General features: G+C 43.7%; 1 protein-coding gene across 1 annotated transcript in view; it reads right to left on the minus strand.

The window, feature by feature from the left end:
* Positions 1-26,101, minus strand: part of SYDE2 (synapse defective Rho GTPase homolog 2) — a 27,026-nt gene continuing 925 nt past the window's right edge. Inside the window, exons 2-7 of the mRNA XM_026038016.1 lie at positions 20,874-21,587; positions 13,299-14,398; positions 10,775-10,901; positions 5,819-6,000; positions 4,872-5,103; positions 1-909 (exon numbers count right to left, since the gene is read on the minus strand). Of these exons, the coding sequence (XP_025893801.1) occupies positions 407-909; positions 4,872-5,103; positions 5,819-6,000; positions 10,775-10,901; positions 13,299-14,398; positions 20,874-21,587 (2,858 nt within the window). The 3' untranslated portion in view covers positions 1-406. The remainder of the gene's footprint in view (positions 910-4,871; positions 5,104-5,818; positions 6,001-10,774; positions 10,902-13,298; positions 14,399-20,873; positions 21,588-26,101) is intronic.

A 26,101-nucleotide genomic window follows, 5' to 3' on the forward strand; every position in this document is an offset into this window, starting at 1 on the left:
TCTAAAGTTCATGCTGCAAATCTCAGGCCAAGCAGCGTTAATCCTCTGCTCAGAGGAGCATCTGTACCAGAATTAGAGTCTCAGGAACGTGGAGTTTGACTGTTGTGACAAATAGCAGAGATGCTGCTTTATCTTCTGTCAGATATTGCCCAAACTGCCTAAGTGCATAGTATTTTTAGGGAGGATCTGCCACCACTTTGTAGAGTCACTTCATGTTCTCTATGGCTCTGTCTCAAACACCAGAGGATCAGGCCAACATGTTCTTCTAATAAACGGAATGTCTTAAAAGGGGTTGGTTGGTTCCAGGTGGGCCACGGCCTCATGAGGACGGGCCATTCYGCTCACGGAAAACCGGCCCTTGGGGGAGCGGAGAAGCGCCAGGAAGAGACATCATGCAGGACAGGAATTAATAGCTCATGTTCAGCTTGTTTTTGTTGAGTTCCCTTTCCAGGTTTCCTATGAGAATATCTATACTTTCCTGCAGGTCTTTGAGGTTGGCCCTGTGGTCCRCTGCGGAATCGATGGCTTGCATTGTCAGATAGCTCCGAAACGCGCGTTCCTTGGGAACGGTCTGGGGATGCTTCATGAGGCCATCTGACCCATCCACTCTGCTGCTCTCATCCCCGCTTTCTGTGTCTTCCGAAGGCACATCATCATAATCTGCTTCATCTGGGCTCTCTTTGGGGTTTAAGAAGTAGTTTTCCCCACAGCTACTCCAGTCTCCTGCATAGCGGTTACTCGAAGGGCTGTCCAGACCTGCTGGCCGCGGCCTAAGCACCCCGGCCATTTCAGTACCGCTCAAATTCAACATCTGAGGTCTTTGCTTCTTAGGTCTCAGGTAATGCAGGGACGACGGGTGCTCTGAAAAAGCATTCAGATGCGTTGGGTCTTTGGCAGTTGAATGATGCACTAGAACAAAAAAGAAGTTAAACCCCAGTCAGCTGAATTCACACTGCAACAAGAAGCAAACCACGAATGAACGTTCGTTTTCTTCCCTCTACATGGCACCTACATGAACATGCATGAAGACATGCAGAATTACTGCCACCACATTCCGCTATTATGTTTTCTGCTATTGTTCAACATATTTAATTAGCAAAACTACGGTAAAAAGCTCAGTTTTGAAGATTCATGCCAGATTCAAACTGCAACTGAGAAAAATCTATCTAAAGTAGAAGCTTCCAGAGCATGGATTGAACTCACTGCATGAGTTAATCGCCATCTAGCTCTGGTTCCGAGAGAAGCAAACAGCTCAGCTCACACACCCCTTCCAGGCTAAAAAGGCCAACAGAAAGCAGGCACAGCACAAAGTGGTTAAAAACACAACCAAAATTCCCCTGCTGAGAAACACCCAGAGAAGCTGAGGACACCCCAGAGCTGAACTCCGGTGTTTCTCTTCGGTTCTAGGGCTCTGCACTATTAATAGCAGCTCATCTGCATTAACTTTTCGAAGCAGCCACAGCCCGTGTCGGAGGAGCCCTCAGACAGGCCCAGCGGTGTTACCTGAACTCATGATTACACAGCACAAGCTACTAACAGTGTCCTCCAGTCTTACCGGCTACCTACGGTAAACAGTACAAATATTTTTACTGGCCTGTGCCTGTTACATGCCTAAACTGCAGAACTTTTGGCTCTGAGGAGACTGTAACCTCCTGTAATTAGACACAGAGACTTTCTATTCCTGTTCGCTGCTAGAAATACAGTGCACTTTATGTGCTTACAAGGCAGAATGTCACTTTGTTGTTGTTGTTAGATTCCTGGCATTTAAGCATAAAGCTTAATCCTGAGATATGCCACATGTTTCTCTTTCTGGGTCCACGTTAGAGGTCTCTCCAGAGAATTTTAGTCTTACTTTCCTTTTGCATGACACGATGCAATATATATCACTGCTTTTTTTCTTCCTTTTACAATAACAAAGCTTTTCTGTTTGGACTATGTTCCATTAAGACGGAGGTCCACGGGTTAACGATAACTTGCCAGTAATACGTATTCTAGCCGAACAAAGAACATTTGTTTTCAGCTGGAAAAATAAGGAAATGGAAGTATTGCAAAACATGTTTATTATCAAGTTGTCTATAAATCTACAGGCAGATTAAATTTAAGAGACTAGCCTGTGATCTTTTCAGGTCCAACTGTTCTGTTTACATTATGCAAGCGCTTGCTTGTTTACTTTTCTACATTCACATTTTACTTCAATTTTAGCACAATCCACCTGGCACAGTTCTTGCAAGCCAAGGGATCCCATTTAGCATTTATGACAAGGTGAATGAGAACTCTACCACTTACCTTTTGCATCACTGATAATAAATGCAAATTCCTACGTCTAGAGCTACGTCTCGTTGCCCATTTCCCACAGCAGTCACGTTGTGAATCAGCCCCAGGGTTTTGTGATGAGCTTCGGTGCCACATCTGCTGCCAAGCAGCTCTTACCTCCCTCCTCAGGCCACGTTTCCCACCCCTGTCCCTTCTCCAGCAGCGGGCCAGCGGGCTYCAGCCTCAGCCCGTGCATCTCACTGGAAATGTCTCCGCAGCAGCCCTAGAACTGGTGCAGGAAACATCCCAGCTTGTCTGCAGTGAGTCAGGAAGCTGCCCCACAACTCACACCAGCTTTCCTCTTGCTCTTCTTTTCAGAGTTTTGCCCACTGGGGTCACATCCCGAGGAGCCCCCTACTCAGGGTGGCAGGAGACGCGTCAGGACACGGTCACCCCGGGGCAGAGCACAGCGGGACCACAGCCTGCTGTTTACACGAGCAGCTCTACGTCACRCAGAGCCCTCAGATGGTGACGTCCTCCCAGGACCTGTGGCTGAACTTACAAGACTAGGAAAGCAACTCACCCACTGGGACTAATGGCAGAGCAGCGAGCAACAGCTATTTGAAAGCAAACTATCATAAATCTGTCTTTTTTACCTCTCTATCTCTCCCCCTACACTAAAATATATAAATATGTATGCATTTAAAACTTTAATTTTAAAATCGTCGTTTAAAAATGATGCTGAAGACTACCTGTTCATATGTCCAGCCTGCACACTGTCTGCTACGGCTCGTTCATTTACAGCTCACATCTAGGAACTGACAGAGCCACCTGCCCCTACCCGCTGGGCTTTTTATTGTTTGTTTGCTTTTAAATACAATTTGTCAGAAATGCTTTTTGCCAATGTGTTTGTAGGCCAGGAGCCCTTTCTGGCCTTCAGAATGATGTGGTTCAAGCACCACTTGGTTAGGAAAAGGGAATCTCCATAATGTTTGCAGCAGGAATTCTGCCCCCACCCTGAAAAAGTCCTTCCATAAACTATTAGAAAAGTATTTCCAACATTTGTGTTCTTTTTTTTTCCCCTTTATCTGTATCAATGCCATCTACTCCACACTCACAATATGTTTTTTATGTTATATGTTTAATAACTACCATTTTTCTTCTATTTTCTGGAATGTAAATTGCTAAAATCAAAAATCTTTGTTTACAAAGAGGCTCAAACAAATGTTAGGTGCCTTTATCCAAACACTCCTTAAATGAGCTGTGAAATATTTTACGCACTGAGCACAGAGTCCCTCTGGTTGTCTCAAATGCAGTCACACTGTAAGTAATGCAGCACTGCCAAGTCCAGCCCTTCTTTAAAAACAAATCCCATTGGACATGTCACTCATTTAGATTAACTGTAATTCTGTTTCGTGTTTCAACTGGTGTGGGAATTCAGCAGAGATTAATATATTTGAACAGTGAGTAAGAAGAAGCTGTTCAGATGACAGGAGTCTTCTCCAAGTCAAAATAAAAGGGTTTACAGTGTTCAGATTTGAGAAGCAGACATTAAATTATCCAGGTTACAAAACAAATTCGTTCTCCATCCAAYCATTAATCAGAGCACCGTGAAAAGGAAGATACGACTACGTGGAGCAATGGATCCATCTTCTGTATGATTAGGTAGCTTTCAACAACTGCTCGGCCAAAGAGCATATGAAAACAATAACAGCTGCTCTGGGTCTAATATCACTTCACTGCGTCGTCCTCAAGCTCTCCATACTGAAAGTGAAGAGCAGCAATATTTGCACCTGCGCTGAGCGGTCATGCAGTGTTTGTGCAAGAAAACACCACAGCTCAATACCTAACTTCTAAGCAGAAGAAATGCAGAGAAACTCACCCCGGGCTGACATCCAAGGCTCACTGATGTCATTATGAATATTTCCACTGACTTATGCTTCTCTAAATACCAAGGGAAATGTGAACACTAGAGAATTATTCCCCATTCAAAAACGACAATTTAGCAAAAATAATTACCTTTGCTTTGGTCGCTAAAAGGACCAGAATTTCACCTTCCTTCGTACAGCAAAGTGATCCCAAATCATGCAAAATCATACGAGCTACTCAGGTTAAGACGTTAAAGTTGCATAAGGATGTAACCAATTCTGCCAAATTACAAATGCAAAAATAAAAACACGCCTTAGGTCTCTGAGAGACCAAACTAATGAATCCCACACAGTGTCGTGGACTGTCGAAGCAGGAAAGCAGTTTTAAAACAAAACAAAAACACCCAAACCGTAATTAATAAGTAAAAGCATTATTTTCTGGTTTGTCTTCTCTGGCTGCTTTACTTACATAAAGCAATTTCACAGCTTTTTAAATTAAATTCAAACTCTCTCACTTGGTAAGGAAGTAAAAAGGCAAGTTTTCCACTAAGCAAAAYGGCAGAATACAAAAAGTAGATCACAGAATTGTCATATTTCCTTTACACGAAGAAGTTAGGGCATATTACTTCATATTTTAAGCATCCTGATACTACTCAGTTATCCCGTGAATGTCACTGTGTCATTGTCACACATAGAAATCATACATCGATGGTTTGATACCTTGCTGTGATCAGACTCGGGAAACATTACCTGGCCATAGCTGGAGCAAGTAGTGAAGAACTTCTATGTGCTTTTTGAAGTCCAGAGCACTGGCAAGTTCTTCCGAGTCTGTGAAGACTCTGTTGTTATGGTTGCTGGTCTCCTGCCTCTGGCTCAGTAACACAGGACCAAAACATACGGCTAAATTCTGGCATGTCATCTTATTTACTTCGTGGTAGGAAGCCACTAACTTCAGGTGGTCCAAGAGCATCTTCAGAGTAGCCTACARGAAAAAAAAATTGGGGGAAAACTTGACACTAGACTAATGTGGTGATATTATCCTAACTTTTTTGCTCTATTTGCACTTCCAAATACATAAGTCAGAAGACAATAAATCCCAAACCTGATGTCACGCATCTAGTAGGCGAACAAAGACAGCAACAGCTCTGCCTGCAGAGCTTGCACAGCACCATCCCCAGGCACTGTGCAGTCTATTCCCTCTCTCTCACTTCCCCAGTACAACAGGCCAAGTGCCTTTTTTCCTCCAGAGCTGGATTTCTAACACTACACAGCATTAGTGCACTGACACAACACTGCAAGCTAGGGCTTCATGGCACATGTTTAGGAAAAGGAATGCATTCCCTCATTTAGGCATGGCATACAGAAGGAAGCTCCACAGAAACGTAGCATGACCCTGCCTAGGAATAGTCTGTGATAAAATGTTTTTAAAACATGGCAATCCCAGCTTTTCATTCAGTGTTACAGAGATAAGATAAGCTACAAACTAAAACACATTAGTAAATATAAAGCTTTGATTTATCAAAAGCATGAAAGTATTTTCAGCCAAAGAAACAGAACATCAAGAACCCTGGTAGATCTTTAAGTCAGAAAACAGGCATCCACATTTTGACGTTTTACRTCCAATGTGAAAATGTTTTCACACTGAAAATTTTCTGAAGCTGGTGATTTATCACTTGAACACACTAATAATCACTCACCTTCTCAACATCTGGCAGGCAATCCAGAAGGGCTGCTGTGTGCTCAGAATCACTTGGGTCATTTTCACAGCCGCTTGCTGTCATTTTCAAGGGATTTTTCACCATGGCCTCCAGCACTGCTTCATACAGCTGCTTGGTTATCAGGGGAGAGGGCAGCTCTCGCAGATAATCCTTTAGGACACCTGCACAAAAGACAMAAGAACAGYTCACAGAATCACAGAACGGTTGTGTTTGGAAGAGACCTCTAGAGATCACCTAGTCCAATCCCTGCACATGCAGGGACACCTCGTTGCCTTTAAACAAGCTGCAGACTCACTTTTCAGAGTTGTTTGGGAGTGATACGGCATATAAATGTCATGCATCTCCTCAGAAAATCACCCACCTAAGCTGCAAACCTCTGGTTTGGGAGTGAGGGATGGGCAAACAGCAGAGAGGCTATAGTAAAGCATTAGTGCTTGGGGAATTTTCATAGAGTAATCCGGAAGCCATGAGGTCCCACTGCAACACCCTCACAAAGCCAAAAGCAGCAGCATCTCTGCCGTCCGGCTGCATCCTGCAGCCCCGGGGCCTCCGCGGCTCCTCCAGGATCCCCCACGAAGGCTCGTGGGGAGCCAAGGGTGAGAAAGGTGCTTTCCAGGGAAGACGGGAGCCTGCGGGGCTGCTGCATGCACAGAGTCACCTCCCGCTCGCTGTTCTCCAAAGGCACCCGGGGACTCCAGACCCACCTCCTGATCCTGACCAGAGAGGCAGCACGGGGCTCTGGGCAGCCTTCTGCCCAAGGAGCACCAAAGCCTCAAGCCTCATGACACGTCCTGCTTTGCAAATGCCTGCCAATTAATTGCTTTCTGTTTAATTTGAGTACAAACTATGAGCAAACATCCCAGCGCTGATGCCACGCTCTGCAAASCACATGGGGTTTGCTCATGTAACCAAGCACGAACTAAACATCTGACACTTCAAGTCTGCGTGGTGTTTTAGGGACTGTAACAACAGTAAAAATAATAAAAAGCCCTACAAGGCCTCTAGTCAGGGGCCCCTTGGAAAGACGACAAACTAACTTCTATCCAAGGGCAACATGCCCAATAAAACTAACATAAATCTTTGAAGGAAATGAGCTTTACCTCTGCCTGCCAGCAGGTTTTAATCTTGCTTTTAAAGAAATAAGAAAATGCCCTCTGTGCCACAGAGAGCTAACCGAGTCAGCCAGACCACAGTCAAATTTAAGTACTTTGTTAAGAAGAAACAGTGTATTTTATAAGCTCTTTGAAAGGCCTGTCCTCTGGCAGCCTGTCCCCCGATAGCTGAAATTTGGAAAGGGAAAAGATGGAGATTTTTTGATACRTACTCCATACAGCCTTGTAAAATCCCAGACCATAGCAAATACCAACCACTTGGTCCTTCATAAGAAAACAGCAGTTCTCATAAACTCCATCTTTATGACCGAGCTGTAAACTGGACTGTATCAGCAGCGGGCTGTGCTATGAGGTCATGTCTAAGAAAATACAGGGAATGGACATGCGCATTCCCCCCTTCATGGCCACATTCACAGGGCAACACGTGCAGACCCGGCCTCCCTCTGCACACACAGACACCCAGGCTGCATCCAGCGCAGTGACGCCCCAGCGCAGCAGAGCGGCCGCAGTCCCAGGAAACGGGGMAGCAGAACAAAACCAGGAGCTCTGCAGATCGCCACAGAGCATGTAGCAACCCGCACTGCATTTCAAGCGGGAACATTCCATCAGGAGCATGAAAAACATGAATAATAAGAACACCATCTGCATATTCTCCCCAAAACACCGTTTTTTATTCCCTCTCTCCTCCCAGTGGAGCAGTAACAAATACAGCATATTTTTAAGGAGCTAGTTTGATCACACCATACCTTGTTAAATGACTTACTCATGTTGGCCTGTCTCCCATCCCATTTTTTTTAGAGGCCCATGTGTTGATTGACCAATAAAAATGTTTATGACACAAATGTGGCAGAAGTCAGCGCTGCACACCACAGTTTGGGACATTTGCTCTTTACCACTGGGCAGAACTAGCAAAAGAAGCCGACTTTTCTGCAGCTTTGTTTCAGTGGTGCTTTCTTCAAAGCCTGAAGCCAGAAGCAGCTTGCAGGAGGAAGCAAGGAGAAGGGACYTCTCAAATGAATCAGTTCATCCTGTTGCAACACTCCCAATCATTAAGAAGGGCTTTCTGTAGCACCATCCACAACACAGGACCTCTCCTGCCAAAGGGCTTTCTCCTCTTTAATCCTGCATAACAGGATAATTTGGGAGCCACGGACGCCCTCTGACCTTTCGTAATCCTTTTGCTGTTCACTCTAAACTAGCCCTATGAGAGGCTGCAATTACATATATTTTTAAATGGAACTATGCTTCTCCCTCCCGGCTGCCACCTCACTACCACAGCCTCCTTGGCACAGCCGCTCATCACACAGAGCCACTCTGGACAGCAAGCAAAAACTGCCATCCACCTCATTAATTCTTCATTTTTCTGACCCACTGAGCTGTTAACCGCATTACACGCTTTATTCAGAGATATGAATTCGCATGGATGAGAGCAGATGTGTTGTGAGAACAACATTGCTAGTGGTCAGTTCCTAACACTGGCAGCACACGGTATTTCGGGCCAGGGGTGCACTAAATTGTGTGTACAGCGGTGCCAGTCCTGGGAGCATTTCTCAGTGGAGATTTAATCATTAAATACTCATTCTTTAGTCTTAGGGAAAAAAAAAAMCTTTATAAAATCTTTTGAAAAAACAGTGCTACTCAAATTTCAAAAAGGACACAAAAAGGCACTTCTCTTCAAAGCAGCTAAGATTTATGCTGAGGATTCATATTTTATGGAGCACATGTTTTGGCTTATAGGAGTATGAATCATGTGCATCTGCCTTAGTACTGCAAAAGCAAAAAAACACCAGGGCAAACATTCTGCACCTCCCAAGCCCCCTACACAAATGTGCAATAGGATTTGTGGGCTCTTTTATTCCTGGTCCCGAGCACGGTGGGTACCTCAGGTCTGCGGGCAAAACTTGCCTGCTTGCCTTGGCACTGAGATCACACCATTTACAATTAGAGAACTGGTTGTACTTGGTAAGTGCAAACAGCTTCATCCCTGCTCCCACTACTACACACTCTACCCGGCACCGAGTCTGGTATCAAACAGATCAAACAGGGGCCRGTGGAAGTTACCCAGCCCAGCTGCAGTGGCACCAGAGGAAACACAAGCATTGTTGAATGGAGCTCCTCAAAAGCATATTCACTAGACTTCACACAAGAATGAAGGTTTTTGACCCTACAAAACAAATTCTGTGGGCAAAACATTGTGCTGCAGCAGCACAAGCCAAAAAGGGACCAGGAGTCCAGGAGGTCCTGCACATTGACAGACACTTTACCTTCATCATCTTCAATAAGGCCTGCAGCAATGTGGATGGTAATATCAAAGCACCCTTCACTACTTCCCCTCTGCATCATAGGCTCACGATAGAAAGAAAATCAGATTAGTGCAGCCATCCAGCCAGGGCTTTTCATCCATCCTGCGCACTATTCCAGATTTCAGTCTCAACCAGTTAGAGATGATTCTGAGCTTACAATGTGCTCAGAAACTCAAAATGCTTATGAAGTTTCACATGCATTTTTTTTTTTTTTTTGCGGATGAAAAGTTCCTAACCCCTCCCCACCACAAGCCAGAATCCGCTCTGCAAATACTGTTTTGTTGTAGATGGTTGTAGCATGGGAGTGCAATGTCATTTTTAACATTCCCTGGATCAAAAATTTACATTAACAATATGTCTGTATGTCTTTCACCTACTTACATCACAGCAGATGGTTTTTGAAGTTTGGCACAAAGCAACACACTATTTTTCTTTTTTTTGCTACTGATTTATGAAAACTGGGAAGAAAACAAGACTTCAGTACATGGATTGTTGATTTTAGAAGTTATCATCACTTTTTTCATGAATGTATTTTTAATGAGAAGAAAAAAATGATGCAAAAACATATTCTGAAGTATTCACTGTACATCTCTTAATAAAGAATATATCACAGCAGAGTAAAACGTAAGTCCACGATTCTGCTTCTGGAAAAGCCAACACGTGTGAGGAAGACAGGACCCAGCACTGCAACCAGCCAAGACAACTGAGATGAACAGGCTGCTTGAACACACTTTACCTAAAGGTTCTTTTCTTAAAGTGAATGTCACTGAGCAGTAGTGTTTTCAGATAATACTTCTTATAATTACAAAATACATCAATATCAAATTTAGTCTCAAAGCACWGAGCATGAAATAAACCAAACAGGACAGAGCTGTCCAGCTCCTTTCAAGGTTACAGAAAGTGCTTTGCAACAGGAAATTTATACTCCGACTACCTGGATACGTATGAAACTGGTTTTCTTGCCAGTTTCCTGAAGCAATCAGTTTAATCTATGATCCTTGAAATCATATAMACCTTGGTTTACRTAGCAGATATTATCAATAGTTATAAAACCGTTTCACCTTCAAGGACTGTGCTGCTTTTATTTTTTTTCCCCAAATCCTTCAATTTTTGATATAAAAAGAGGAGAAATGGCAGATCAGAAACAGCCTTTTTACCATGTGTTGTAGAGTTACTGGTGCAACACCGCTCCCAGTCACAACTGAATTTCAGACCTACTACAATGCAAACTGACAACAACGGTGTCGTCTGCTCCGGGAACCTTGTTCCCTTCAAACTGCCGCTTTCCTCTGCAACTAATAAAGCAGGTATTAAAAGCTCCTCTTTTCCTCCCTCCAAATCACATATTTATACATAATCAAGGTTACTGCTATTTTCATTTCACCTTTAGCAATAAAAACGTAGCAAATAGCTTGCTAACTGACACCAGAAAGCTCGTTAAAAAGTCACCTTCAAAAAAACCATATTTCATAAATATGTCACAATTGTACATTRAAAGCAAAAGCGGGTACATTTATTACCTGTTATCACATTGACATCTGGGTACTGGTTCTCGCAGAGGGAAACGGCTTTGCTGTCTCTCTCGAAGGCCTCCCGAAGCTCCTTCTTAACTGCTGCCGAGCCGCAGAGGCGATAGAGGCCCACGACCTAGAGGCAAAGAGAGCGGGGCACGCGATTACTCTCCTGCACAGGGCACATGGATCACGTCGGTTTGGCTCTTCTGGCAAGCGTGACAAAACACTGCACCAAATGTCAGGGGTGACAGTTGGGTTTCCCAACAAACCTTACAAAACCCTAAAGAGTGGGGGAAAAAAAAATCAAATGACATCCATTGATGTCAAATGACAACGTGCATATAAAAYATTACAGAGGGCATGGAGTTGGGACTGATACCAATATTTTCTGGAGTATCACACACCCTGGGCAGTATTTTAGTGACAGAATATCAGTTTTCATTTAGAAGTCACCCATACGCATCTGAGTCCTTTGTACTTGCACAAAGCTTTGCAAACAGAGACTAAACTTCTAGCCTATTTTATCCTGTATTTTCTGATCATCACTTTTTTTCTTAGTATAATTGCTTACAACATAAAACTAGAGGTTAAGAATAAATAAGGAAAATAAATATTTTGCCTTTAAGCATACTAGTATCTATAATAAGTACAATCTACCAAAATATAGACAAGTCATTAATCATTAGCAGAAAAACGGCTGCTAATACAAAATGCTATAAATCTAAAAAAAATAGAACATGCCTAACCACACTTTTATAAAAATATATAACAAACAAAATTTAAATTACATATGTATCACTAACCAGAATTTCAAGAGAATCACAGATATTGCATTATTGCATCTGCAAGACAGTCTTTTAAAGATCACAAGACACAGTCAAGCACGTTTAATATTATATGAAAAGYTTTATGCAAAGGAGAGGCTATTTAACATGATTGGGATGACAGGAACGAAACCCACACCACTCTTGGACTGAATTCAGCTAATCCAGGAAACTAATCCAGGGTGCTTTCATGCACTCAGATTTGTTACATTTTATCACTGTTATAACTTTGATTTGTCTAAACACCATTTACACAGAGCACTCCTTAGATCTTAAGGAATTAATTYCCAGTTGTATTAATTAGATATTTTTAATGGACTTTACAGGCAGGTGTAGCAAGCAGTAAATGACTAGTCCAAAATTACTGGAAAGTCAAAAAAGAGGCAGAAATGTGAATCTAGGTTTGGAGACAGGAGTATTGGTCCAGCCATATGCTAATGAGCACAGAACAACCTGGATATAAGTCCTTCTAAAATAAATGGAAAATTACCTAATGGAATTTGTACTCCCTCTTCCTGAAGGCAACACGAACTTGTATTTGCCTACTGCAATTTCTATGAACCATAAAGTTTTCTAATTCCACATCTGAAGTGCAGGTGTGGGTGACACCAAAACACAGAGTAATCTGCAGTCTTTCAAAAAGCCAAAAGCCTCCACCAAGTTCATAAACACACACTTAAAATGAGAAGTTAACTGTAAATTTTGCATTTTTGTCCTCTTTGTGCAAATGCACAAATTAAATTTCATGCTCAAAAGCACAACATACATGCAGACAATTCAGCTCTGAATTGCCTAATTACCAGTAATGTCTTGATTACCCAATGTCATCTGCATGACTTGGTGCTAACAAGCTCAAAATAAAATTCTGAAGGCATGGGACATATGTACTGGAATGAACACTTGCTATAACAAATTTTCTACTGATTTGCAAAATGTTAGAATACTATTCAAAACGAGACCGAGTCAAGTAGGTATTATTGCTAATGGCTCCTGGCAAAGTAATTGCACAGAAATGCCTTTTCTATCTCTATTTTATGACCAAGGTTATAAGGAGCAAGGTTAATCTTGTAACAGTAAGAGAGGTAGGTGTGATTGCTTCCCACTTTCACTTGAGCAAGAGTACGTGCCAAAGAACCTAAGAGCTCAGCACGCTACAGAGCAGTAGATGAAAGTCCTCCCAGCATCTGCAGATGAATCTCCCTGGGGAAATGTTTGCCATTGGGACTGTGCATGCAGATGTGTAAGTAAAGATTAGCAGAACTGTCCCTATCCCTTTGTTTTGGATGACATGATGCCTCAGCTTTGGGTAGATGGGAATGGCGTGAGCCATAACTCAGGAACGAGACATTTCCAAATTCTCATCTCAGCTCTGTGTTATTTTGAACTGTAGGTGCTAGAGCCTGTGGGTTCACTGATCTACCCCTGCTCCCAACACGCCTGTGCAGAAGCGTGCATCTTCCCACAGAGGCCACGCTGCAAGGACTGATTTCACACAGCCCCATCACTCTCCCTGCATCACAGTGCCAGCATTCATCAGGCAACAGGAGTAGCAAAAGGAAAAATATCCACTCTGGAAGTATGTTTTTCATTTCTTCTTTTCCACTCACTGTTCAMGCTCCCAAAGTAACTGTACAAAGATTGACAACCACAGGCATCCTGACACAGAAGCATTAACAAAAGAAAGCAGAATAAAGTAGGTACAGTACCTGACAGCCTCTCTTCTCTATCTCCAGAATACACTTCTGCATCAAAAGCGGTACCATCAAGCCTGCATTCTCCTTCTCAACAACTTTTCGAGCATCTACCCCAAACATCACTGGCTCTCGGACTGCATCTAGACCATCAAGAGAGTTCTCCCACTGTTCCATGAGAGACAGTTTGACATAAATAAGCCCCCTTGGTTCCAGTTTGACAGCCAGTTGATGCATCTTTGTCACTCGAAAGAGAGTAGGAAGAACCACCGTTCCATGGCAACAAACGCGATTTTTCCGTGGGGTGGGTTCCCAGCTGAACACTACTAGCTTTAAGTGCTGAGCATTTTCAATTTCTATGTTGAATGTGTGGTCCATATCTAAAAAGGTTGTCCTACATGTAAGCAGGGCTGTTCTTGCTTTGTTTACTGAGTCAACCTGTATTGCACAAAAGACGTCCTTTGAGTCTATTCTTGGTGGCTTCAAATCTTCAGCGCCATAGAAATGAATGCTCATGAGTCCAGAGATGTACTGAGAACACTTGGGTTGATCAGAGAAGTTATAGTGTCTAAAAGCATCAATATCTATTTCGGCCTTACTGCTGTTGCTTGGAAGGGCGTCCTTCCCTTTCCCAAACTTGGTTTCGTGTCCATGTTTCCCTGATTTGGTTATAAGTTCAGGAGAATCACCGTCACTGAGGTAACCACCTTTGCTGGAGGACTTGGACCTCCTCATGCTCTTCTTCTTGTAGGTGTGCTGCGAGGACACGCTGCTGTCGAGATGGTAACGGCTTATCACATTCCTGCTGGCAGCTGCCGTGGAGCTTCCAGAAGATGACAAAGACGTGGTATGGCTTGTATCCCGACAGGTACCTTTCGGCAGGGAAGAAGGATTATCGCAGCTATTATGGCTTGACGTTCCCTTGACACTCAACTTTCTGCTGAGCTCTGGCAGCTTTTTCATTTTCATGGAAAGTTTCCTCACAGTTCTGGGAGATTTAATTCTATCGGGAAAAGGCCAGTTGATTGATCCACCTTTTTTCAAAGGACTGGGACTTGGAGGAGAAATTTCTGCTGGTGGTATGTCAGCCTTGGACGCAAGTGCAATTCCAGATCCTTTAGAAGAAAACAGAAGGAATAATTTTATTTTTTTTTTTTTATAAAACAGTTCAACATTTTTTTTTCTTAAAAAAAGCCTTGAGCTAGGGGGAAACATGTTGAATTGTCATAATTTGATAAATGTGATCCATTCAGACAACCATCATTCAACAGTGACATGTTCCTGAGCATTAAGAAAGCCATACTCTGCTGACTTACTCAGCCAAATTCTGCAGTTAGGAGGCAGGAGCCTGATTTGTTCTGCTCTGTGGCGATGAAAGGGCCACAAGCTACACACAAACAAAAGGCCTATCCCACCTACCCGAGCTACGCAGCTCTCCCTCCTTCCTGACACAACCAGCTCCCAACAGGGCTTGGAGTAACCCAGTCGCCAGAGGATAACCACAAGGGAAGTCACTAACTTTGAAGTAAAAACCCTCAATAGACACGAAGGCAGAACAGGAAAAAGAAAGAAAAAGAAAAAAAAAAAGATTTCCTCATCAGTGAAAGACCACCAATTATGATTATGCATAACCCAGCACAACAAAACTTTCTGCACATAATGCACAGAGTCCACACCTGTGGTTCACCCCATGCTCCAATACCCAAGGAAATACAAATCTCAGGTTAGAGCTGAAACCCGCTCACTTTCATCAGCATGAGGCAGGAATGCCTACAGGAAAGGCRATGCATTTACATGAGTAAATGGAACATGTGAGAGGGGAACTTGCCCCATGGTGATAGATATGAATAAAACTACCTGAGTACTTTCATTTACAGTTACTCTTCTGTCCCTTGAGAAACTGATACGGCTTGGTAGAAATAACCACCACGTTAATTCACTGCTTTTACAAAATTTAGCAGTTCTCAAGAGGACTTGTGCAGCTTTGGACATACATGCCAAGGTACCACAGAGCCCCTAAACATCCTGATCCTTGTTTGCTGCAATCAGCCCAAGCAGCTCGGAGATCCTCCAACATCTACATGCATCAGTTAGCCCCCCTTGCTACAAGACAGAATCTGTTTTTGGCATATAAATGGCAAGAAAGAAGTGTTACTTGGCAAATTATACTTCGTACATACAGAACCATGGTTTCTATTACAGATTTTTCAAAGGCCTTCTTGTTTTATCTTTAAACTTACTACTTTAAATCTAAGTCACTGAACAACTAAAGTGGTATTTAAAGTTCTTGTGTTTAGACAGATTAAATTTTCACTGTTTCAACATTACTTTTTATACTTCATTTAAGCAGTAAAATCAGGCAACCTCGTCCTCATTACAACTTTGGCAAAAGTGATCTTTTTTTTTATTTTCCTTCTCCTCCCCTCAAAAAACATTAAGACTGATTTTATTCCCGGCATAAGTTTGGTTTTAACAACTTCAGCAGATAGCTACTTAAAATCCCGAGTCAAAAAGGAGTTTAGATGTGAGGACTAGCGCACAGATTTGCTTTGCGGAGCGCGGGAGGCGCGTTCCTGCAGCGCTGCCCCTCGCGGCGGCCGTTCCCGCGCAGGGCGCRGGGGCAGTTTGGCGCAGGCCTGCCCCGCTCTCCTGGCAAGCGGCTAGCAGGAGCGCTGCGGCCCGACAAAGCTGCACAAAGCCCTCCCTTGTACTGCAGCTCACGGCGCGGTCCCGCTGGTGGGCTGCCCTGCGGCACTCGGCAGCAATCGGTGCCATACTGCTGCCCGCTAACATTAATCTTCCTTTTCTGTCCAAAGGCCCTGGCACGGGCTGCGGAGAGCGGGCCAGCAAAATCAACTTGCCTCCGTCTCATTAAACCCGAGCACTTCCTGGCCTTCCCACTTGATGTGTCCAACTCGTGCCGCTTTCAACTCCAAATGGTTAAAACGAAGCATGCGGCTGAAAGGAGCTCAACAGGCGAGTATTATGCAGCCCGGTATTCCCATCAGGATTGAGCCACATGTTGTTCCACTAAAGCCAGCAATGTGCTGAGGTATGCGCACCATTTCCAGGAGTGTACACTAGGCAACTGCTCAATCTGCAGAAAGGAACCGGAGCAGAGCCGAACGGCGGTTCCCTTCCAAACCCGCCTCTTTTATAGGGCTTGCTCCTGAGGGGGCTGGAGGATTAAGTTGCTGCTTGTTCCTTTTACAATTTGCCAAGTGCCAAGGCTGTTCCGGAGGCAGAGCCCGAACCAGCCCGTCCCCTGCTTGCTCTATCACGCACATCCTATCTTAACATTTCAAAATTATCCCAGTGGAAGGATGGCAGGAGGAGAGGAAACATGAGAGGCACCTGCTGCTTGAACAACTACCAAAGCAGCAAGGGGGAGAATCAGTTTTGRAGGGCGCAGCTGACCTTCTGCCTTGATATTGCTCTTTCTGGAGGCTCCATCAGGACAAGGAGACAGAAAACGGCTTTAGAGGGACAACCCAATACAAAGATGGGCAGTTTCTCACTGGGCAAGTCAGCACTTCCCTGAAAGGGAACGACACTCAATGAAGGAGGACTTGACATTKTAAGCAATTATTGCCATAAGTTGTTTTCTCAGTTTTATTAGCAAAGACAATTTCCACTTGGTTGTGTAGCATGACTAGCTAAAAGATTAAAGCTTTTCTTCTTATCCAAGTAGACACAGACCATTCGAAATGGAGTTTTTTGCTAATTCCTGCGCCTCCACGATCCCATCCTGGCCTTGGCTACAGAAACGTTGTCCATTCAATCACGGACAGACATGGTGAAACCCATGCCTACATAACCGTGCCCGAGGGGATGAGCAGGACCTGGAACACCTCAAGCACTTACAGCACAGCGCCTGCCAGACACACGCAAGGATCTAGCACAGAAACAAACACACAGACAAACCCACCGTGTCTGACCCTCCTCAACACTGCTGACACGTACTCGGGCACATAAGTCATTGTCACGCTCGTTGCCAGCAATGCACACCGGCCCACAGGCTCCTTTCAGTGCCTATTCTGCATCCCCATCGCTTTAGGTAGGGTGTCGGAGTTATTTTCATGCTCTTTGGAAAACTTGTTATTTATTTTGGGGACCACAAGTTGAGGTGGATGAATAAGGTGACCTCAGTTCCCTACTACAGCAAGCTATTACAGCATCAAAAAAGCYACTCTGCTAACTAGTGGAAATGCTRAGACCAACCTGAAGCGGACAAGCAATTTATTTTTTCCTATTATTTTTCAGAAATATTTAATAGGTTCACCATACTTAAAGGTTTATCTTGAAGATAACAGTATYAGAAATGAAGGTGAGACAGATATTTTATTTTAGAAAGAAAAGAAAAACAAATTGCATTGAGTGGCTTAGTTTTCAAAAACCGTTACCCTTATGTCTAAACTTAATATACCTTTTCTTAATTTTTAAATCAAACCAATGACTTAAATGTGAAAAAATATTAAAATTATTTTTTTTTAATAAATGAAAACACAATGAAAACACAATGAATGAATGAAATGAAAACAGAAGAGCACACGAGCAGTAGCACTGCGAGCTTGGCCATCCAGCACCGCTCACGTGGGCCAGTCTCATGAAATGGCCCTTCCCTCACTGCATTTGGAAAATAAATAAATATATAAATAAAAATAATAATAATAAAGAAGTAGCTTTGCCTCCAATTCCGAAGTATGGTGATAAAAGCAGTTGCTCAGCACAAATACTGAAARCGGTGGAAACTACTTTAAACTAACTGCTCCTGCTACATCCCTTTGCCTCTTTCATCAGGAGTCTTTGATGGATCAAACACAGGGGCATGAATATGCCCTGGCCCTCCAAAAGCACAGGCACAACCTCGGGAAAAGCCCCCGAAGAGGCTGCTCTCAGCTCCGGAGGGGAAGGAGGGAGCCCAGCAGATCCGCAGGAGGAGCGATGCCCTTCCRTGCTGCCTCCCGAACGCTCATCCCGCCACCAACACCAGCCTCACGTTGCTGCATCCCCTTCCATCACACGCCAAGTCATCTTGGTAACTCAGACATTATTAAGGTATTTCACATAAATGGGTTTTTTCTCTCTCTAGGAAACCAAAACTCTTTGCACAGCTACATCATAAAGCATCTTCCATCTGAAAAGAATCAAGCAAAAAATATTTGCAACATATGTGCAGGAGGAAGCTGGGAAGCAGGATGTGCTGCTCAGCACGCCTTACGCCTTGGAAGCTCATTCGCAAAATCTCAGCAAGCAAAATATTGGCCTGCTTTGGCACAAGGTTTCTCTATACTGGGGTAGTCGTCATGCCATAAATGAAGAAAAAGCAATTTGCTTCTAATTTGAATTTTGTCTAGCTCCCGTTAGCAGACAGCTAACACAGGCATGTGTTTAGTGCAAAAGCACAGCCAAGATCCTCACCAGATACCAATCAGACACTCTGCTAGGGTGTCTTTGAGGGAGACGTGTGTGTCCTGATCACACCGATTAGCTGGATGCTTAACCCCGATAAAAATCCCTCCCCACAATAAAAAAATACTACAGGTATTCACAAGGAACTATTCAGCGTTATAAAGAGATGTCATCCCTCAACCATTTTGCAAGAGACAGCGATAAAAMACACACACTTAAAAATAAGTCTTAAGGAGTTGTATTGCAAATTTTCTTTAGCATTTTATATATGCAAAGAACTAAAAACACATGAAAAACTATACCAAAAATGCCAGTTTTATAGTTGTAACCATTTTGCCTTAAATACATATAAAAACTAAAATCATCTGTGCCAGTCTCCTCCAACTTAACTTTTTTTTTCCAATGGGTCTAAAAGTAGAGCTGATGCTCTATGGTTCTACATTGTTAATTCAGAAACAAATTACTTTCTATTCTTCTGTTTATTTCTTATAGACAAAATACATTAATTATTTTTCAAGATCTGATATAGTAGCATTTTATTTTAAGCCAGTTTCTGTTTAAAAAACAGCAGGGCTGGAATGATTTACTGAGGAACTACCTGACAAATCCTATTAATATAAATGGAAATTACTCGAGAAAGTAACCTGATTAACAGCAGGAACTACTGGGGGTAAAATTATGGGGCAAATTAGCACCTCTGGAATTATCAGCCACATTCTGACAAAACTTACAGGAAACACATATTTGCTGTTTCGCTTGGGAAAATTCCCAATAAATGAATCCCACCATTTATAATTTGTATTACTCATATAACAAGAACTCTTTCATTAAATTAATAGCTAGAAGACAAATGAAAAATCCARGCACATTTCTTCTCTCTACAGTATGAGATCCAAGTAAGGCAGGACTTTTTGAAGTTTAAAGCATTCAATTACCTGCATTTTCCAAAGAAAGCAGTAGAAAACACAATGAACAAAATCCATACTTTGTTGACTTTAATAGTACCCTATATTTTCCTTTGTATTTGCTTCCTAAGACCTCTCTACTACTTTCAACTCCTATACTCACTAGTATTGACATAAATAAGCTTACATCACTTCAATAAGCAGATTTTTCTCCAAGTGACTATCAGGTATGTCAGGTGTTACTGCTCAAAGCATGCAGCTCTCTAGCAATACAGACATCTACCTCACAGCAACTGCACATGTAACTCAAACTCTGTCCTAATGCAAATAAAGTTAAATTGGCCATGCTGCCCTTCACACAGTAATTTTCTATAGATGAGCTGTCATTTTAAATTTAACTGAAAATAACTGTAGACACCTTAAAGGGATTAAAAKGAACTAAACTACTTCTCCATAATAAAGCCAATTACCAAGCAGCAGGGACCCACTTCATCATCAATCCATCTATTCAACGTGATCACTATTCAACGCACACAAAAGCAGAACTGCATTTAAATAGCTTAATTAACTCAATACATAGTAAACCAATCAGGAGAAATTCATATTTTTTTCCTGACTTCATGAAAGATACATTCAACAGAAATTTTGCTTTCAGAAATAAATGCTTCCTCAGCGTAGGAAAGAAAACATAGAAAAATCTTTCTTCACACATGAAGACATACACCCATGGAAAAAAAAGTGGAGTCACCTACATATGAAAAATTCATCTCCTAAATGAGGGTCAAAGAGTGTGCAGGACAAGCACGTGGCTTTCCTAGATAATCATGCTGAGTGGTATTTCTCAAGCACTTAGGAGATCTACAGAAGAAAAAGTCTCCTAAGAACATGGTATTCACCTATCTTGCAACGCAATTATAACCAGTCTAGGTAATTAATGCAAACTTTCCAACAGGGTATTAGACTTCAAGTCAAGATAATCTAAGACATGCCTCCATACATGTGAGGTGAACAAACTGACTGACAAATCATTGTGCAGGTCTGCATTTAACAGATATTCATGTCATTGTTAGAGTAATTTTTAAGAAATTATCAATCATTTCCACTGGAAATTTACTTCAGAAAGGCAAAAAGAGGGGGAAAAGGAAGAGAGGAAGAGGAGAGGAAGAGAGGAAGAGGAGAGGAAGAGAGGAAGAGGAGAGGAAGAGAGGAAGAGGAGAGGAAGAGAGGAAGAGGAGAGGAAGAGAGGACATAACATTTTAATGCTCGCTCTTACCTGGCGGGGGGCACCTGGCCGCACAGCAGTCCTCGGGGGCCGGCCCGCCCTGCGCCTTGCCCGCCAGCCGGGGCCTGGGCAGCTGCCCGTGCTCCGGGGCACGCGCGGCCTCGCCGGGAGCCGGCTCACCGGGCTGGACTGTCCCACTGCTCCCCGACGGGCAAGGGGGGCCTTCGGGGGCCCCCCCGCCTTGAGCCAAGTGTCTCCCCGTTTTGTAGCCGGCGGCTTGGGAGCGCGTCGTACCGGAGCGGCTCACACCCGAGCTGCGGGCTCTGGGCCAGTCRGGCTCATCATCCTCAGGGATGGGGTTGTACCATATTTCTCCTTCATCGTCGGCATCGTTGTCCTCGCTGAAGTCCAGAGCGCAGCTTCTCGGGACAAAGGAGCTCGCGCCGCTTGGAACGGCGCTGGCAGCAGCGCAGGGTCCTGCGGGACACTCCGGCCCCACAGGCGACCGGGAAGGAACCGCCTGGATTTTGGGTTCCGGCAACGGGCTAGGAGATGCTGGTACCTGGATAAGAGCCCCTTGCGTTCTYGTACACGTGTTTTCCTCTTCCGTGTGAGGAGCTCTGTGCGTGCTCTGGTGCAGCCAGTTGCGCTTCTTCGAAACGGTGATGCTGTTCATCTGCGGCCTGGCCTCGGGGACTTCGCTTGCCTTGGCAGTTTTAGGTTCTCTCCTGCTTCTCGAAGCTATGTAAACATTTTCAGTTAAATCTGTTGCCAGGAGAAAGGCACAAAAAGGAGGAAAAACAGATGCTTAGAATATCATTCTGCTTCTAATAATACAGAGAAAAACAAATGCCATCAAATTACATTCACGTTAGACCTCATCCAAAAGTATAAAAGACAAGTTGAAGCTATAATAAAATCACATTTCAGCCTGTCAAAGCAGAATGTGTACATAATTAAGAAAAAGTCAGACTTGTTTGGCTGTATTTTTAACACCATGTAATTTAGATAAATGCCAGTAAAATAGCTTTGCTGAAAGGTCATACATACTTGGATGGAAATAACTACTTTCGGTTCTGATAAGTACCCACAATTGGTTTGAAAAGCTGCTAGGTAGTATTTCTGCAGTTTACTTATGCCAGAAAAGAAACAGTCTCTAGCTCGGATATAATATAAGCACTTGAATGACTTTAAAATAAGCATGTAGATCCACTTCTAGAGTTAGTTACAAAATAAAGAGAAACTTCCCAGAAAGGATGGCTTTATTCTACAATCAAGACAGAACATCCCCTTAACTTAAAAATAGCAAAATTTCATCTGTTAACATTCCGATTTCCTGGGAATAAAACCAAATGCATGTTCACAAGGAGAGAAGGAAGGACAACACACATGGTCAAATGTTAAATACCTCATTTTGCAACAAAACTTTTGTGTTGCAATGATCAAATTCCTTTACTACTTTTAAAACTCCACAGAGAATTCCATGCTAAAGCAACGGCTGAGCACCTAACCGCACCGAAACGGTCGCTCGGTTTGGTCACTTCATSAGACTTTTGGTCACTTTGCCAGAATTCCCTGTTTTGAGGGAGGCTGCCAGAGGTGGCACTGGAGGCACCTGCTCCATGTCCCATCCCAGGAGGCAGGAGAGCAGATACTTCCGTTAGCACCAAATCCTGAGATCACATCGAGCCTGTTTCATGTTGCTTGAGCCAGCTGATACTTCTGTTGTTAAAGTCCATGCTGGGACTCTGCAGTTTGCCTCGAGTAACCTACTCCATCTACTGCATCTGCAACTACAGTCCAGGTTAAGTGTCTTCCAAGAGGTCGTAAATGCTTATAATAGCTAAAAATCAGCACAGGATGGTATTAAAACCTCTAAGGTGAAATTACAGGGTGCCAGGAGCTATTAATACAACAGTTCATTAAAGGCATTTGGAAAAACAATGTTCCCTTCCCAATGTGAAGGGTGATATTGAGCAGGCCCTGGAAAGGGGCCAGTGCAAACCCTATTTTCAGTTATCATTGATGTCCTCTCTAACATCCCAACACTGGCAACAGGGATGTTGCCAGCTCCAAAACCCTAGAAGGACCGAATTTAAATAGAAACAAACTAACAGAAATAATTGGTAAATTAACTTTTTTTTGAAGCTGCCAGGTCAATATGCAAAGAAATATTAAGTGTAGGTTCTTAAAGTAGACGAACATAGGTGGAAGTTCTCCCAGGTGACACAAGCCATGTTAAAGTTTATGGTATGACATTTGTTTCACTGCTTATTGCACTCATTTTCCATCCAGAGTCAACATTTGCTTTTAAATCTGGGCTTCTGTATATGAATGTGAAGAATGCTTTATCTAACACCAGAAGAAACAAACATACTTGAAAAAATATTAATTCTTATTACAACTTGCACTGCCTATACAGTACAATTTAACAGATTACTTCAGCCGTTCTAGTGTCCTTTAAATACAAACACGGGAATAAATACAAAGAACACAATGTTATATGCACATCTCATTTTTAGAATATTTTTACTAACTAATTCTTTGCCGGGAATCTGGAGATTTACAAGCATTAAATATTTTATTGGACATATTCCTAGACAAAACTTCACTGAAGCCATAAATAGCAAAACTGAACATTTTTTACCACACTTTTGTTCAATCTTCCCTACAAGTGACCAGTGTGTGTGATGCCACCAGAGCATAAAGCTCACAGAAATAAAGAAAACAAATGTCACCTTACCTAGGAGTCAACCTAGTCACTCCATTTTTACGGAGTGCAAACTAAAGGCATCGTTAATTGAAATATAAACAGGGTGAGTGTGACTGTCCTTATTATTAGATCTGACTGAATTAGACTGGTTTTGATCACTACGAACTTGTACTTGCAGCTGTGCTGCTCCCATCCGCTTACATCTGCGCTCCCACGCTGCAGTAAGACATACCCACTCGAGAGGTGGCCTTTTGCCTCTACTTCTTTATTAGTGAATTCTTAATAACGTTTTGTTGCAGATTTCTGTATTTCTGTATATAGGCTGATAAGGCAATTTTAGCAATCTTTCACAAATTTTTGCTCTAAAGAAATACATGCACCATTTTAAACTTTTATATTTAGTATTACATAGCCCTTGTCAGTTAGATATGGCACAAAAACAGAAACAGTGAAATAATATGACTATGATACAGAGTTGGAAGGCTTCCCCCTGCCTTGATAACTACCTCACAGCTCTTCGCTTTTCCCAGACAGCCCAAGGAATGGTTCCTATTCTGATAATATAAATAGAAGGAACATACCAGAATCATATTTCCACAAACAGAAATATCTGTTACTTCCTGCTTTACCATAGCAATGCAGGCCCTTGAGCATTGGTTAAGAACGCTCCCAATTCTCAGAAAGGGCAGCAGCACAAACAAGCCTAAATATACAAGCCAATGACACACGTGGAAGCGCGGCCCTCACTGCCCTTCGCTCCCCAGGGCTGCAGAGGCACCGAGAGCCGGGCCGCCCGCTCCGCAGCGCCGCATCTCCGCGCGCATCTGGCCAGTTAATTAAGCTCACCAAGGAAATGCTAATAACTAATTAACTTCCAATAACGTTTAACGTCCGCATAAATCCATGCTGGATCACGGCTTCTCATGCGACGCTGCCCATGTGAGATCCCCGAGCAGCGAACCAGCCAACGCGCTGCCAAAAGGCACCGACTGTAAATGCTCAGTGAATCTCATCTAAGYGATACGCTTATTTTTAAGTCTTTCAATTGCAGCTTTTGCAATTGATAGCTCTGTTTCCAAGGGCTCTTTCCCCTTTATTCAAACTTGGCCCCGATCCTGGCAGCCCTCACGCCCGTGTTTATTTTAGTGACAGTTTCACAGGGGAGGATCCGCACAAGCGGCGCTCCAGCTCGAGAGCTGCTGGGCGCCTTATTTCACCTTCCCAAAGGCACCGCGAGAGGGGCAGGGAGGAGGGGGACCGGAGCCAAAGGGGCACCCAAGCACCTGGCCTCGCTCGTGGAGCTCACTGCCGGTCTCAGACCGCACAGAAAACAGCCCTGTCGGACACCACTTAAATAACAGCAATTAATAAGTCTCCCTCTTCCCGGCCTGCTGGTGACGCTAAGGGGATGAACTGGAACAAACACGATGCTCCCGCTCTCAGGCACAGGCTCCGGGCTGCAGCGCTGCGGATCCCGYGGGGAAGAGCTGCGCTGCCCCAGCGGCCGCGCTCCAGCGTATTTGGGAATTCCCCAAAATAGACCAGCCGCAGCACAAACAGAGCAGGCAGCGGGTGCTTCCCAAAAAAGGCCTCCATAGGGCGTTGGGAAAAGGGAAAAAAAAAAAAAAAGACCAAAAAAAGGCCTGGGGTTCGATTCACCTTTCACCCTCTCAACAAAAGACTAAATAAATCATTTAGGTTTAGATCTCATGGCTAGAATAACTGATGTTCCTCAGAACCAGAGCCGCTGTGTTTCAGCTTTACCAAGTTCATGATTAACATCTGGCCTCTTCGGTATGCGCCGAGGGCCCCTGGGCGGCACGGGGAGCGGTGCCGCGCGCTGCGGCGAGCGCGGCCAAGGGGACGCTTCCCCAGGCTCCGCACAGACGGACCGAATCATTCCGTTAAAAGGCTCCTCTGGTTGCAAGAGCGGTCATTTAAACAAGGTTTCAATAAGTTCCTTAACTTATAGAAAATAGAGCAAGCTTTTAAATTATCTTGGTAGCTTAAAYGAAACAACAGCAACAGAAAAGGCGTTTTGCAAGCTTCCAAACGCAGCCTTTAAAAAACAASCAGGAAACAAATAAAAGCCAACGAATGCTGGGCAGCTGCACGACGGGAAAAGGTGCAGGGGCACATACACATACAGAGGAGCCATCCGAATCCGGCRGCCTCTTATTTCATGGGGAAATTTTACTCCTGAGGGGAAGTTACTGATGTGCAGGCGCTGAGGAGGAGAGACCTGAACTTAGCATGTGCTCTTCCATCACAGCAACCTCAGGAGCTGCACTAAAACTGAACGGGGAGGGAAGGGCATCATCAAAACTTGAATAAAACTTTACTATTTTGTCCGACGAAGGTAAAACAAAAAACAAAAAAGTAAGCATCAAAGTTTGTGTAAAATCCTACCCGCGTTATGGCGCTCCTTTTGTCACTGCCGACTAGCACAAGTAARTAAGTCAGTGTAAGGCAACAAGCGAAGGAAACACAGGCGCGGAGGCAGCGCCGGGCTCTGCCCGCGCCCCGCAGCAGCCGCACGCGCCCCGCTCCTCGGCGAGGCGCGCGG

The sequence above is a fragment of the Nothoprocta perdicaria genome, unplaced genomic scaffold, assembly GCF_003342845.1.
Source record: "Nothoprocta perdicaria isolate Ctin4 unplaced genomic scaffold, notPer1 scaffold_20, whole genome shotgun sequence".
Classification (NCBI taxonomy): Eukaryota; Metazoa; Chordata; class Aves; order Tinamiformes; family Tinamidae; genus Nothoprocta; species Nothoprocta perdicaria.